Source organism: Crotalus tigris, unplaced genomic scaffold, assembly GCF_016545835.1.
Source record: "Crotalus tigris isolate CLP2741 ecotype Arizona unplaced genomic scaffold, ASM1654583v1 scf7180000024437.13266115, whole genome shotgun sequence".
NCBI lineage: Eukaryota > Metazoa > Chordata > Lepidosauria > Squamata > Viperidae > Crotalus > Crotalus tigris.
The window spans coordinates 4705695-4719901 of NW_024100606.1; the positions used below are offsets into that span (position 1 = coordinate 4705695).

Below are 14207 nucleotides of genomic sequence, written 5' to 3' on the forward strand. Positions count from 1 at the left end.
CATGTTGCTTACATTCAGTTTAAAGTAGTGCTTTTGAGCTTTGGCTGCTTGTAGCTTGGGATAGACTCTGAAGTTAAGTTAGCCTTTCTCCTACTGGTTTCTGGCGGGCCTTCCCCAAACCAATCAGATCGACCACCATCTCTCCACAATCAGCAGGACTTCCTTTCTTATTTATTGCCTCTATAGGGCAACTTCAAGCCCATTTAGCAGGCAAAAATCGGCCATAGTGTGCGGAGCCCCGCGATCCCTTGGTTGCTGCACTACTGCACAAAACCAGAAGTCCAAGACTGGTTGTTTTCTAGCGATGGTACCCATTCTTGATTATGCAGAAGACTTCTCTTAATGACGCCATTTTAAAAAAGCCTTGGAAGCCATTAGTTACAAATAACTAATTAATATGTTTTATTAGTCATGCAACTGTTTTGTTGATTTTTAACAAAGTGCTTATTGTTGTATTTTAAAATAGCACTGAAATACATTTATATCTTTTATTTCCATATTTGTATAGTTTAGGTTTAACTCATTGTTTAAAAATTGAATACATTACTATTATTATTTTGAAACTGTAGAAAAGCAGGCTTTTTATTTTTCCCTTCATTCCTTTTTGGTTTTAATGATAATAGTTTTAAGGAGACAAAATCTAACAGATTTGCAGCTATTCATTTAGTATCTCTATTATTTATATCGGTTAAAATTAAATAATAAAAAGAACTTGTCACTTTGTTAGGCTAGATCTAGAGAGGAGCTTTATAAAGGCATAATTATATATATATATATATATATATATATATATATATATATATATATATATATATATATATATATATATATATCTCTTCCCTCCCTGATACAGCTGACAAAGTGAGAAAGAGCCTGTGGCTTAGAGGTTAATACAGCTGCCTAACATGCACACAGCCCAGGTTCGAATCTCAGAAGGGTATGTCTGGCTGAAGAGAGTTAAGAAGCTCAAAATAGCTATTCCAATTCTCCCTTTATTCTTTGTTAGCAACCTAAAAAACTGTATATGTAAATGATGTCACAGTTGGCGACTGCTGCCTGTGGATGGCTCTAGATTGAGCTGATACAGGCAAAAGAAAAAGAAAAAAAAAGATTTCTTTCTCCCATATTTGGGCCGACAAGGTGCATCAAAAAACACTCAAGGTAAATCTCCTCCCCCTGTCTCTTCCCTCCCTGATACAGCTGACAAAGTGAGAAAGAGCCTGTGGCTTAGAGGTTAATACAGCTGCCTAATATGCACACAGCCCAGGTTCGAATCTCAGAAGAGTATGTCTGGCTGAAGAGAGTTAAGAAGCTCGAAATAGCTATTCCAGTTCTCCCTGTATTCTTTGTTAGCAATCTAATATATATATATATAAATATATATATATATAGTTAGGATGCAAAAATTTCTGAGAGTTGAAGTCTGAGAATGATCAGTTGGATAACCTTGAGTTTAGCTCCAGTGAGTATTATTTCAGGTTGTTAAATGCAGCTCACTTCCTTAGACAGAATTTTCCCCCAAAGTAATATGGATATAATATCAAGGAGGTCTGCACTAATTGTCAGTGAATTTTTTAAGATTTTTTTTTTTAAATCACGTTCTGGGATATCCAAAGAAAAAGTGATCCTTTTATATTTCTCTAGTGGTGGCAATGTAGAAAAGGATGGCAGAAAACCACTGACTTTTATTCATTACAATGATGAAATCCCCTCATTATTTCTCCAGTAAGAGAGAAAAATACTCAAAAATAACAGCAAACCTGGTCTCTATATAAGGCAATTTTCACTTTTATAAATCCTTACTGGCAACACAAGGGGTGTAACAACTTAAAGGATGTGCCTTTCATTGATTAGGAGATCCATTACAGATTTGCATTGAGCAAAAATAAGGATTAAATCAAAAGGGATTATTTAATTGCAGTTAAACATATCTTGTTTCTTCCAGGTAATAAAAAAAGAGACAGGATTTTGGAGAGACTTTGGGTTTGGAATGACTTGTCAATTTCGTTCTGATTACATCAATATTGGTAAGACACTATGCTTGTTTAAGTTTGCCAAGCATCAGTGCCAGAATATTATGTCTTTTTTGTTTATTTTTGACACAAGACAATTTTTTGATATGGGGAAGGTGTACACAGCTACATAATTACTTTGAATTAATTCATCCTTTAATATTAGCATATTTGATATTTAAGCAAACCAATCTATCTTCACGATTTATAATCATTGATTAAATAAAACATACACATTGAAAGAAAGAAAAAAACTATGATATCTCAGATATAAACATTCTTGAAACAGGATTTCTGAGGGATATTCTCTCAAATCCATTTCCAGAACTCTCCCAATTTTTATTAATATAACTTGATCATGTCTTTAAAAATGTCCAAGAAACCTTTTTTATTTAACTAATATTTACTTTCCAAATTAATGACAATTTCATGGAGCTCCATATTCTGTTATTAATAAATTGGTAAAACTCTTAACTTGGAAATATTGAAAATAAGGTGGACTTTGTTTGCAAATTGATTCAGCAGTATTGTTTGTACATATCCTGTATTTTTTGCTATATTATTGCACTTTTCTGATTATAAATCTGGAAATAATTCATATCTTATTTTATTATATAATGACAAAGTTTACTCAGACTATAAAGTTCCGGTGGCCTCTTTTTTTTAACAGTACCTTATTCAGTTTTGCTATTGAGTTATGTATTGTTTCAAAGCAAACATTCAAATATGTAATGGAATATTATTTTTTCAGTATGGCAAAAAACAAGTCCACTTTGACTATTTGTTCTAAATAATATATTAACAATAATGTGAAATTCTTTTCTTGGTCTAAAATATGAGAGAATGTGAACTTCTGCTAAATGTATACACTTGAACTTAGAAACCAATAAAAGTACATTTCAAAACAAAATAATATCCTAATGCCCCTTTTAACCTTGAAAGAAATACAACGTGATGGTTTTGTTAATACAGGTAGTCTTCATTCACCAATGGCAATATGGACTTCTAACTCAGTTACTAAGTGGTGTAGTCATTAAGCAGGATGTCATGTGACTTCATTGGCTTAATGATATCAGTTTCAGCTGCTGTCATTAAGTGAATTACAGTGAATAATTAAGCATGATGTCATGTGACTGTGACTTGCAACTTCCTGCTGGCTTCCCCATTGACTTTGCTTGTCAAAAGCCAACTGCAAAAGTCACAAATGACAATCATTTGTGAACTGCAATCCCTGCAGCCATCATAAATGCAAGCCAATAGTCAAGCACTTGAATTGCAGTCAGGTGGCCTCATGTGCTGGTTACAACTTTGAGGACCGGTTTTAAATCTTGTTTATCAGTGTAATCATAACTTTGAACAGTTGTTGAATGAATGGTTGGAAAGCAAAAACTGTTTGTTCTTGGATAAGAAATTACTGAAATAATTGCAGCACGCAGAACAGGCATCCATTCCCAAATCATAATGGTGCCAAAGTGGTGAAAAATACATTGTGATAGCACAGCACAAGCTCTGCCCTTTCCCACTTTATTGTCACAAAACATGCAAGTAAGCAAGAGGTGAAACTTGTGTTGTGACATTGCAATGCATATTTCATCAATGCTTGCCTATTCATGAATGCCTGCAGACAGAATGACTGCTAAATCTGTAGTTCTTTTCCAATCAAGGCCTACTTCATCTTTCTGTATATTGTAAATGTTGCAATTCTTTCTTTTTTCATTAGGAGGGTTTGATCTTGACATTAAAGGATGGGGAGGAGAAGATGTACATCTGTACCGTAAATACCTTCATAGCAACCTCATGGTTATCAGGACACCAGTCCGGGGACTTGTCCACCTTTGGCATGAAAAGCATTGCTTAGATGAGCTGAACCCAGAACAATATAAAATGTGCATCCAGTCTAAAGCTATGAATGAAGCTTCTCATGACCAGCTAGGCCTGCTGGTCTTCCAACGGGAGATTGAAGCTCATCAACATAAACAAAAAGCAAATAATAGGAATATGTGAAGGTAAAAATGGGTCTTTCACAAAGCAAAATGTCAAACTTTTAAGAACAGCTTCTTAGGGAAATTCTTGGGCTTAGAGGGATCTTCATAATCTTTTAGGTTTGTGATAATATCATACAAAAAGGGTAGGACAGGCCTTCTTTCAGTTTCTCTTACTTTTTCATCTCCAGCCCTGTGGGTTCCCATTTGCCAGAAAAGATTTGGGACTGTAGAGAGAGATGAAGGGAGAAGGATAAACGCACTTTGCTCAAATGTAACATTTCCTCATTAAAGTAACATTATTTATTTTTGGCAGATACTTCATATTTGGTTTTCCTTCAGCTGATATATGAGTAGATTGTACAGAGTGTTGCATTTTAACTGTTGTCATGAATGTGAATGTCTGTGGAGACTAGCACCAAGAAAGCTGTTCAAAGTGAGACTGATGGTAATAGACTTTATCAGTTCTGGCTATGTGCTATATATATCTCTGCTATACCTCTGATATATTCCAGATATATCAAAGAGATCTGATCACATTATATACCCAATTCAGTGAGAAATTGGATGAGCCATATGGAGGGAACATAATAATTTTTTTTTCTGGCCTTGGACACTTATGTGATGAACTTGAAGCTGTTCAAAGAAAGTCAAGAACTCCTACATTGCAGAAGCCATATTCTGGAGAAGTTACTAAATTCCTTAAGAGTCAAATGAAATTAATATGCAATGTTAAACTTGAGAGAACAAAGTGCAATCAGTTTCTATTTTATATTAATGATTAAAAAAATGAATTGGTGGCAGGTAGAATGCTAAATGCCTAAAGTTTAAAATTGATTTATGTATGGAATGTAAAACTAAAGCATAATCCCCAAATTAAAAAATAAATAAAAATGTATTTGTGTAAACTGTGAATTAAGTCATAGTTATTTGCTCTTGGATTCTATAAAGTATTAATTTATTTGATCTCATTCAGGTTTTGTATAACTTTTGTATAACTTCGCTTCTATTTAAACGTAAAACCTTCCTGAAAATAGCACATTGTAATACAGAAGATAAGACACTTTACAAACAGATTTCACTTTATTGAACAGTTTACAACCCTGTATACCTCTCAGTTTCAGCTGACTGTTGTACTGAAAAGTAGTTGGAACATGAACTGCATATATCTAAGAGACATTCATAAGCACTGGAAACTGATAAAGCCATTTTAGCATAATTAATAAGAAATACATGAAAGCTCAGATGAAATGGCCATCGTTCATTTATTTGTAACTCTAAACTACTATTCCAGTCATTCCCTGACATCAGTCCTTCATCATGATTTTATATAATACTTCAAGTAGAACTATTGATTGTATGTTAAATGCAGGCTGTTTTGAGGCAAATGCAATACATTGAAGCACTTGGAAGATAGAGCCAATGGGTAGCAGATGAATGTTTAAGTCTTCATCTGGCCCCCTAATCTTTTCTGCAATCTTTTTTCCCAATTGTTTTTACTTTTTCTCCTAGATGGATTAGGATGCTGTAATTTCATTTATAGTCATATGAAAAATAAAGTATACCCTTTTTGAGTTCTATGGTTTTACATATCAGGACATAGTAAAAATCATCTGGGCCTTAGATGTTCTTAAAAGTAGGTAAATACAACCTCAGATGAATCACCACACATGACATATTACACCATGCTATCATTTATTTTACAAATAAAAAACCAAAATGGAGACACGTGTGAAAAACTAAATGGAGTACTATGGCTTGCACAATTTCTGTTCATTGTAGGTATCAGTTTTTAAATATATTTTCCAAGGCTTCGTGATTATTTTATCACATGCTGGTCTGCAACATATTTCTTGAGTGCTCGTTGATGGTTGTTCCTAAAAGACAGAAGCTATCCACCTCCTTGCTATCTTCATTGCCAGGTCAAAGACTGGTTCTCTATTGTCATTAGTCTTAATATTTAATAATATTCCATTCTTTCCGTCCTAACATCACTGAAACATGTGTGTATATATGCAGGGATGATATTCCAATATAATATCTGAGTTTTTAATACATTTGCCAATTCAGCTTGCATGTTTGAAGTTTGGAAAATATGCCTCAAAATGGAGCTTCAATATTTTCCAGATGTATTTAAATATTACAATCTGCTAATAGTGATAGCTAGAAAAATAAGAAATCTTGAGACATGTCCAAATTCTTTCTATAGAATACAAATAGCCTTTGACAATGTATTAATCCTTCTGCATCTATTATAACAAGTGAGTGCTTTCTTCTTGGTCTGAGATTATTTTCAAGTGAAGTACAATTATAATAGGCAATGACTGTGCTTGTTCTGTTACAAAAACATATTTATTTGTAACATTTTCAGAGAAAAGGGTAAAATGTTGGGGCATTTGTAATGTTTATTTTTTATGCAGTCACTCTTTCAGTATCCTTGTTTGAGCATGTGTTACTAAAGGCTCTTCTCTCTCTGCTAAGTATTTACTATGCTTGTCCATCATAAACCAGCTTCTTTACACTAGGAATCTATCTGTCCTGGTCAGCTTGGATGCAAAAAAAAAAAAGGGAGGAAAAGCACATTGTACCCATAGTTACAAATTTATATTCATCCACACCCAAAAAAATTGTATCTGATTCTCCCGTGCCCTCCAGCATGCAAAGACTCATTTTCTAAAGAACTAGGTCATAGATCTGACAGTGAAGAGTTTTGATCCATGCAATGTCTACTATAATTTTTAAAGGAACACACAACTCCCTATGAAACAACCATGTGACTATCCAACAATGTTGTTTTAGCAGAGAAAAGAGCAAGAAAAATGTGAACAGTTGGAAGCTCTGATGCACCTGTTGTTCTATGATGCACTACAACATGTTTATACTCATCACTCGTTCATGGTGATGAAAACCAACCTTTCAGGGGATTTGAAGTTATGAAGATACTTTAACTTCTGCATTCCTCAACTATTTTATTTATTTCATTTTTATTTATTTATTAAAGTTATATGCCTCCCATCTTGCAGTTCGAGGTGACTTGGAGTAGTTTACAATATAATAAAGCGTAGAGATATAAAAACAATTATAAATGTAAATACAATACAGTCCTTTCAAGAATGAACCAGAGATGTCAAATGTCAACTCTTTCGAATAGTTCCTTATAATTTCATTTAACAGCAACTCATGCAGTCAGGTTTCAGTTTGAATAAAGAAAGTTCATTACCACAATTGCCTGTAATGGCAATTGTACTGTTATTCTTTTGCTGCTTTCTTCAGGATTTTGAGTCTATTTTTTTTTGCTTGATTGAATTTATTTCTCTTTTATCAAACATACTTGAATCATAATTTTATAGTTAAGGAACTATTGTAATAACTAAAGCTGTTCCATGTCAGCAACTGTCCATTCCATAAACTTCCTCCATATGGTAAATGAATTTTCTAAATATCTGTAGGAGATGACCAGGCTGGGCCCAAGGGAGAAGTCAAACGCATCCTCAATCTTGAGCCCCTTCATGTCCACAAGAGATTTAAGTCCAGCCCACTTTGAATTTCATTCATATCCACCACCTATTTGCTTTGACCGTTAGTAGTTCAGATTCTTGTAGAGAGCATAAGCTTGCAATAAACCTTTATATTCATTTGAACTGCCTGGACTTCCTGATTTTCCCACACTCAAATATCACTCAAAAAGATTTAAATAATCCAGTAACTGTCCTTGTTGTCCACAGGGGTAATGAAGACATTCCTTCCCCAATGATGTAATGGGCTCATCCTAAAAAAGAAAGGCACCACAGAGAAGAAATCATTCTTCTAAAATCGTATCCCAAAAATCTGAATTTCAGTAAAATCAGTATTTAATTTTCGATTAACAACTGTTTAATTATTTATAATTGGCTTCAAAGCATTTTAGGTAGCAAGGCAAACTATATGAATACATTTGTTTAAAAGAAATTTAAGAAAATTGCAATTTTCTCAGCCCATTAAACTGGAACTTAGTTTTGAAATTGTGAAATAGTTTTAATGAATTACAAGAGTAAATTGTAAAATAATTTTAGTGAAGAGTAATTCCTAATTTTATCAAAACATCACAAACACTAACCAATACAAAGTCATAGAATCTTAGGGCTGGAATGGACCTTGGTGGTCTTCTAGCTCAATCCCCTGTTGAAGGCAGGATTCCTTAAACCATTTTGGATAAATGGTTGTCCTATATTTTTTTGAAAGACTTCAGTGATGGAGCACTCTCGACTCTGAGAGGCAAGCTATTCCACTGATATATATTTTCCATAGTTCACTTTTCCTCAGTTTAAAAATGACCTTAGATACTTTTCAAAACAATATTTCAAAACTGACCCTGTAGGTAATGCTGATCACTGCACCAGGAATTCATGGAGCTTATTGCAGTTAAGGGAAACTGGCATTTTCTCATAAGCTCAATCATTTGGCTATGGATTTATTGACAGTTGCTGATATGCTGCCATTTTTAGTTTTCCTAGAATGCTCTCATCTCATCTGATATTGTACAGTATTATGCAAGGGCATTGTATGAACAAATAAGTGATCAGAGGAAAGACTAAATAAGCATTTTGCCTTCTAACTTGGAGTTGGCCTGTAACTGTGTGATTGAAAGAGACATTGAAAGAGCAGTGAGAATAATTTCAAAACTGTCCTTTAAAGCAGTTATAGAATTCCATGGGGGTACTCTGCCTTTGTACTGTATACATTCTACAGAAAGAATATTTCATGCATCAGAAACCTCTAATTTTGGTATAGAATGGGCTGAAAAATAAGAGAGACCCACCTTATGATATTCAACTAGGTCAGCTAATGTTGAATGTTGAAGTTGGTCAACACCAAGGAAACTATATGAATCTCCAGAAGCATCTATCAGAAAATGTTTGCAGCCCTCTGCTGATAAATAGGAGAGAACATAGCCTTTGATTTTTTCACTGACTCGGATGAGAAAGCTTCCAGGTGCCAAACCTTCTAAAAGCTCTTCTGCTTTTTTGGTGGTTAAAATACCTGTTCTCAAAACAAAAGCAATATAAGTAAGGAAGTACCTCATGTGTTACATGAGAAACATGTTCTAAAAAACTTTCTGTCTTTGCTTTTATATATGATTGTTTGTCCAGAGTTTTCATTCACTTAAACACTTTCCCAGTTAATACTACATAGTCTTAATGATATAAGGCAGTTTGGGTTTTTTTTTTAATGTTTTCTGCAGAGCCCTACAGTTTCCTGACTTTAAAAACAACCACCACCACTTCTCTTGAATGCAGGAGCACCCATAGCACTTTTCAGAAAGGGCGGGACTTGTCAGCTGATATTCAAAAGCCCCATCCACATAGCAGGTGTTTGTGCTTGTGAGGACTCATCACTGCATGGACCTGAGAAGCAGGCAGTATAGGTTCCAATCTTTACATTTCTTTTTAAGTTAACAGCTATAGTTAAAAACAGGTGGGAGGGGGAATTAAAATCCATGTAAATAATCATTATAAGAACCTTTCATTATAGCAGCACTAGACAGAAAACATGTTCCTCTCAACCTCACTGTACTGAAGATGTAGGTCTGATTTTCTTATATAGTTTCTCCTTTTCCAAGGCTCATGGTTGATCCTGATCTAGGAATTCTTAGATTATTTATTGTAAAATTATCATCAATATAGGTAGTTCTTGACCTACAACTGTAACTGTAATTGCGACTGGAAGTTTGGTCATAAATTGCTATGATTGTAACTCAAGGCACTCACATGACTGAAAGTAATTTTCCAGTCTTAATTTTTCATATTAAATGAACATGATAGTCATTAGGCAAACTCACTCATTTGAAATCAGCAAAATTAGTGCAAATTGTGGTCATTTGACTACAAAATTCCACAACCAGCCATAAAGCATCTGTTCCATGACCATTGTAACTTTGAATGGTCGTAAAATGATTAATCCTAAATTAAGGATTACTTGGATTTATACATCATCTTTCAAGTGCTGAAAACCCTTTATAGATACTAATACATATGGTATATTTTGTATGAGAGAGAATGTTTTACTATAGTCATAAACCCATAACTTATAAGTAAAATGGCCAAGTGAGATTCAGCCAGGAGAAATATTTTATTACAGTATTTTTAATATTATAATTGTAACTGATATTGTAATTGTAAACCTGTATTTGTAACCTGTAACTTTAACAAGGTTATTTATTCGTGAAGATATAGTTAAAAACTTGTTAAACTATTTCTATTGTATTTTTCTTTTCCTTATTAAAAAATAACTGGAATTTTATTCTAATTTTACAGGACTTTTCTTTCTATTTTAAGAACTGAATATCAGGTAAATATTTGTTCTAGAAATCTAATCTTTCTGATTGGCACTGAAACATCCTGGTTTAGCATACTAAATAGAAGAAATTTGATAGAAATGTTCTTTATTTTGTTGAAACTCTTTTTCCCTTACATAAATGTGGCATTTCTTATTAGTCTAGTAGTTCCTTGAATTCTCATATCTGCAGTGTAAATCCCTTTCTAGGCAGGAAGAAATGAGGCATGATATTCTTGCATCTAATGGAATTCTTTTATGCTTGCAATATTTAGAATAAAATAAACTGCATTACCAAATAACTGAGTACAAGTTTTAAACCATTATGTAGCTCTGTATCTGTGACAAGGAGAAGGAAAACTGAACAGTACATCATATATCTATGTAATATACAGTAAGTCTTCATGTTGGGGGGAGATAGTGCTCAATTAAGAAAGAAGGAGTATGTCAGTAGACATGTGAATGTTCCATCTTACACTGCTCTCAGGCTGAATTCTATACCTTTTGATTGAGATAAGTCAATGGCTGTACAGTACCATGGAACCAAGGTGCTATCTGATCCATTGATTTCTCAAAGCCAGCTCGGAGATTGATCTGCTCTTCTTTAAACCATCGAACTATCCTCTCCTGAGTAGAACTGGAAATAGATCTTTGTAAGCACTGTTTTCTGCCATAGCAAAAATAAAAATATAAATAGGTGGTTTAAATATTTAGCTGGATATAAGTTCAGTTCTAATGCAAGAGAAAAACCCACTTACAAATTAGGAAATGTGCATAAAAACACACAAATCTTTAGACTTAAGTATATTTATTGAAAAATAATGTACAGGATTAAAAATTATATAAATATAAAAAGAAAATTAGAAAACCAAAAAAATATATGATAAGATTGAAAAGTGAAAACAGTAAAAGTCAAAGAATGAGAAAAGAAAAAGAAGCAAATATATAAAGAAGCGAGTTCTGATTTTTTTCTGCAGCAGTTGCAAACATGATTATTACCATTTCTGCCCTTCCAAATTACATAATGTTGTGTCCTGAGCCTGCAAGAGCAGGCTCGGGACGTTGCATTGGTCCCGGGCATTCCAAAAGCTGCCCAGGACCAGACAGAGCGGCGCCAGCCTTGTGCGCATGCGCAAGGTGCGAAAATGCTCTGTTTCTATTGGTTGACACTGTCCGGGCTTCTGGCCATATAAAAAGGCCTCCGTGCCTTTTGCTTTTGCTTGGTTGTTGTAGAAGGAGAATAAAGTGTTTGTTCAGCATCGCCATGTGTCTTCATCATTCGCACGCGAACGAAGTATACAACACTGGCGACGAAGGTGGGATCCTTTGCAAGCTGAAACAAAAGATTTAAGGACTTACCCAGGAAGTCCTGAAGAGGGGAAGACGGCATCTGAATCAGCGTCCCAGCCTGCCAGTACAGTGTCACTGGAGGTTGAGCTCGGCTAAAAGGATCCTTTCCCCAAACAGCAGCTTGCAGAGGAAGCAAGTGGTGAAGGTCATAAAGTTTACGATGTCAAAGATTGGCCGCTTGACTGATTTCGATGTCTCCCACCCAGAGAGAATTCCTACGTAGCATGGGTGGAGAACTACTTCACAGTAAATCAGATTAGAGAAGACGGCCTGAAGGCAGCAACTCTTTTGTGTGCCTGTGGACAAGAAGCTTTTGACATCGCAGAAAATCTAGTAGCTCCTGCACCTCTGGAGTCAGTAACATATGCTGACTTGAAGAAAATGTTGAAGGAACATTTCCAGCCGAAGTTATCCATCATTGCTTGGAGGCATGTGTTCGGGCAGAGAGACCAGAGGCTGGGTGAATCTGCTGAGGACTTTATTGCGGCCTTAAGGCAAGCAGCCAAACCTTGTGAGTTCAAGGACCTGGAAGAGAGGCTGCGAGATCGTTTTGTCTGTGGCTTAAGGAGCAGAGACTTACAACAAAAGATTTTTGCAAAAGAAGATGTCTCCTTCCAAGATGCATTACGAGACGTGGCAGCTGAGGAAGCAGCAGGCGGGGCTGTGAAGGCCTTGCGCCTCGCCAGGAATCCTCCAGACACACAGCTACCATCCATCAAGAGGACGCTCGAGAGGGATCAGAAGTGGATCCTGCAGAGGAGGTCGACAGACTTCACCAGCCAGCTGAGAGGAGGCAGAAGGAACGTCCGGTCAAGGCCCCAGCATCTCTTCAGTGCTTTGGGTGCAGAGGACGCCACAAGCGAGCTGACTTCAGGTTTCACTCCACCATTTGCAGGGCGTATGGCAGGCAGGGCCACATTGCATCCATCTGTTTGGGTTGCCAGAAGGTTCAACCTCGGGAAGAATTGCTTCAGAAAGATACCAGGGTCCCCAGCCAAAACAGGGTGGGTTTCTGCACATCGCGCAGGAGCATTCTAAGAACAGGGACACACAAGCCCCTTAAGAAGAAACTTTCCATTAATGTAAGGTTGCAAGGGGTTCCCTTACTGATGGAGTTGGATACAGGGTCCGCTCTTTCCATTATTTCAATTAATACCTTTAAAAGGATTTGCAGCAGTAGTGGCCTTCGAGTTAAACTCAGGTCATCGAATCTAATACTCACTGATTTTCAAAATTCTATGGTGTGTGTTAAGGGGGAGGCCACCCTTAGGGTACAGTATAAGGATTTTGAAGGTTCCCTAGATGTGGTGGTTGTTGGGGGTGAATGTACGAGTCTTATTGGACTCAATTGGTTCAAGGCTCTGGGAATCCAGGTAACTGGGCTGCACAGCTTGCAAACGCTGGGCCTTGCAGAGGTTTGCAAGGAGTTTGCAGATGTGTTTAATTCAGAGCTAGGATCCTACAAGGTGCCTCCCATTTCGCTATGGTTAGACCCAGCCATCACGCCCATCAGGGTTAAGCCTAGGAGTGTACCTTTTGCCCTCAAAGGTAAGATTGATGCTGAGCTGGACAAATTGCTCCAGCAGGGAATTCTAGAACCTGTGGATTCTAGTCCATGAGAAACCCCCATAGTAACGCCTCTAAAGGTTAATGGGGACATACGGATATGTGCAGACTATAAGTGCACACTAAATAAGGCACTGCAACAGCACGCTTATTCAGTGCCTGTGGTAAGTCACATTCTGGCCTCCCTCAAGGGGGGGGTGCATTTTTGCGAAGTTTGACCTGGCACAGGCCTATCAACAGCTACCTGTTGATGAGGCAGCTGCAGAGGCCCAGACTATTGTAACTCACAGGGGGGGGCCTTCAAGGTCAAGAGACTGCAATTTGGGGTAAATGTAGCCCCTGGCATATTCCAAAGTGTCATGGAGAGCACACTTCGAGGTATTCCTGGTCTGTCCCTACTTCGATGACGTCCTCCTTGCTGGGGAATCATCTCAAAACTTAGCAGAAAGATTAAGGGCTGTCTTGCTTTGTTTTCGAAAAGCAGGCCTTAAACTAAAGAAGGATAAATGTAAGATAGGAGTCACTTCTACTGACTTCTTAGGATTCGGAATTGATGCTCAAGGCATTCACCCTGCTGAAACTAAATTGCAAGCTATCCAGCAGGCCCCAAGCTCTAAGTCTAAGAGTGAGCTGCAAGCCCTCTTGGGGCTATTAAATTTTTACCATGCATTTCTCCCACATAAAGCTGCAGTGGCAGAGCCATTACATAGGCTCTTAGACAAGCAGGCTCCTTGGCAGTGGACTAAAGTCCATGACAAGAGCTTCAATGAGGTTAAGGCCTTGCTCACTTCTAATGCTGTTTTAGCACATTTCAATGAGCAACTGCCTGTTTGCATCGCATGTGATGCATCTCCTAATGGGGTGGGAGCTGTACTTAGCCATCTGAAGGCTGATGGGACACAGGTCCCTGTGGCCTATTACTCAAGGACTCTGTCCTCTGCAGAGTGAAATTACGCTCAAATTGACAGAGAAGCCTTGGCCATAG

The 14207-nt window shown here is 36.7% G+C and overlaps 2 protein-coding genes across 11 annotated transcripts in view; one reads left to right on the forward strand and one right to left on the reverse strand.

Annotated features, from left to right (window-relative positions):
• CSGALNACT1 (chondroitin sulfate N-acetylgalactosaminyltransferase 1) overlaps positions 1 to 4909 on the forward strand; it is a 37087-nt gene extending 32178 nt beyond the window's left edge. For all 5 annotated transcript variants that reach the window (XM_039331432.1, XM_039331433.1, XM_039331429.1 and 2 more), the window contains exons 7-8: positions 1946 to 2027; positions 3733 to 4909. In XM_039331432.1, the coding sequence (XP_039187366.1) occupies positions 1946 to 2027; positions 3733 to 4016 (366 nt within the window). In that variant the 3' untranslated portion in view covers positions 4017 to 4909. The remainder of the gene's footprint in view (positions 1 to 1945; positions 2028 to 3732) is intronic.
• A 149-nt stretch (positions 4910 to 5058) lies between these two features.
• The window catches only part of SH2D4A (SH2 domain containing 4A), a 44745-nt gene continuing 35596 nt past the window's right edge, over positions 5059 to 14207 (reverse strand). For 5 of the 6 annotated variants that reach the window (XM_039331436.1, XM_039331435.1, XM_039331440.1 and 2 more), the window contains 3 exons: positions 10843 to 10973; positions 8793 to 9013; positions 5059 to 7763 (listed from right to left, as the gene is read on the reverse strand). In XM_039331436.1, the coding sequence (XP_039187370.1) occupies positions 7671 to 7763; positions 8793 to 9013; positions 10843 to 10973 (445 nt within the window). In that variant the 3' untranslated portion in view covers positions 5059 to 7670. The remainder of the gene's footprint in view (positions 7764 to 8792; positions 9014 to 10842; positions 10974 to 14207) is intronic. The other variant, XM_039331437.1, reaches the window with a different exon arrangement.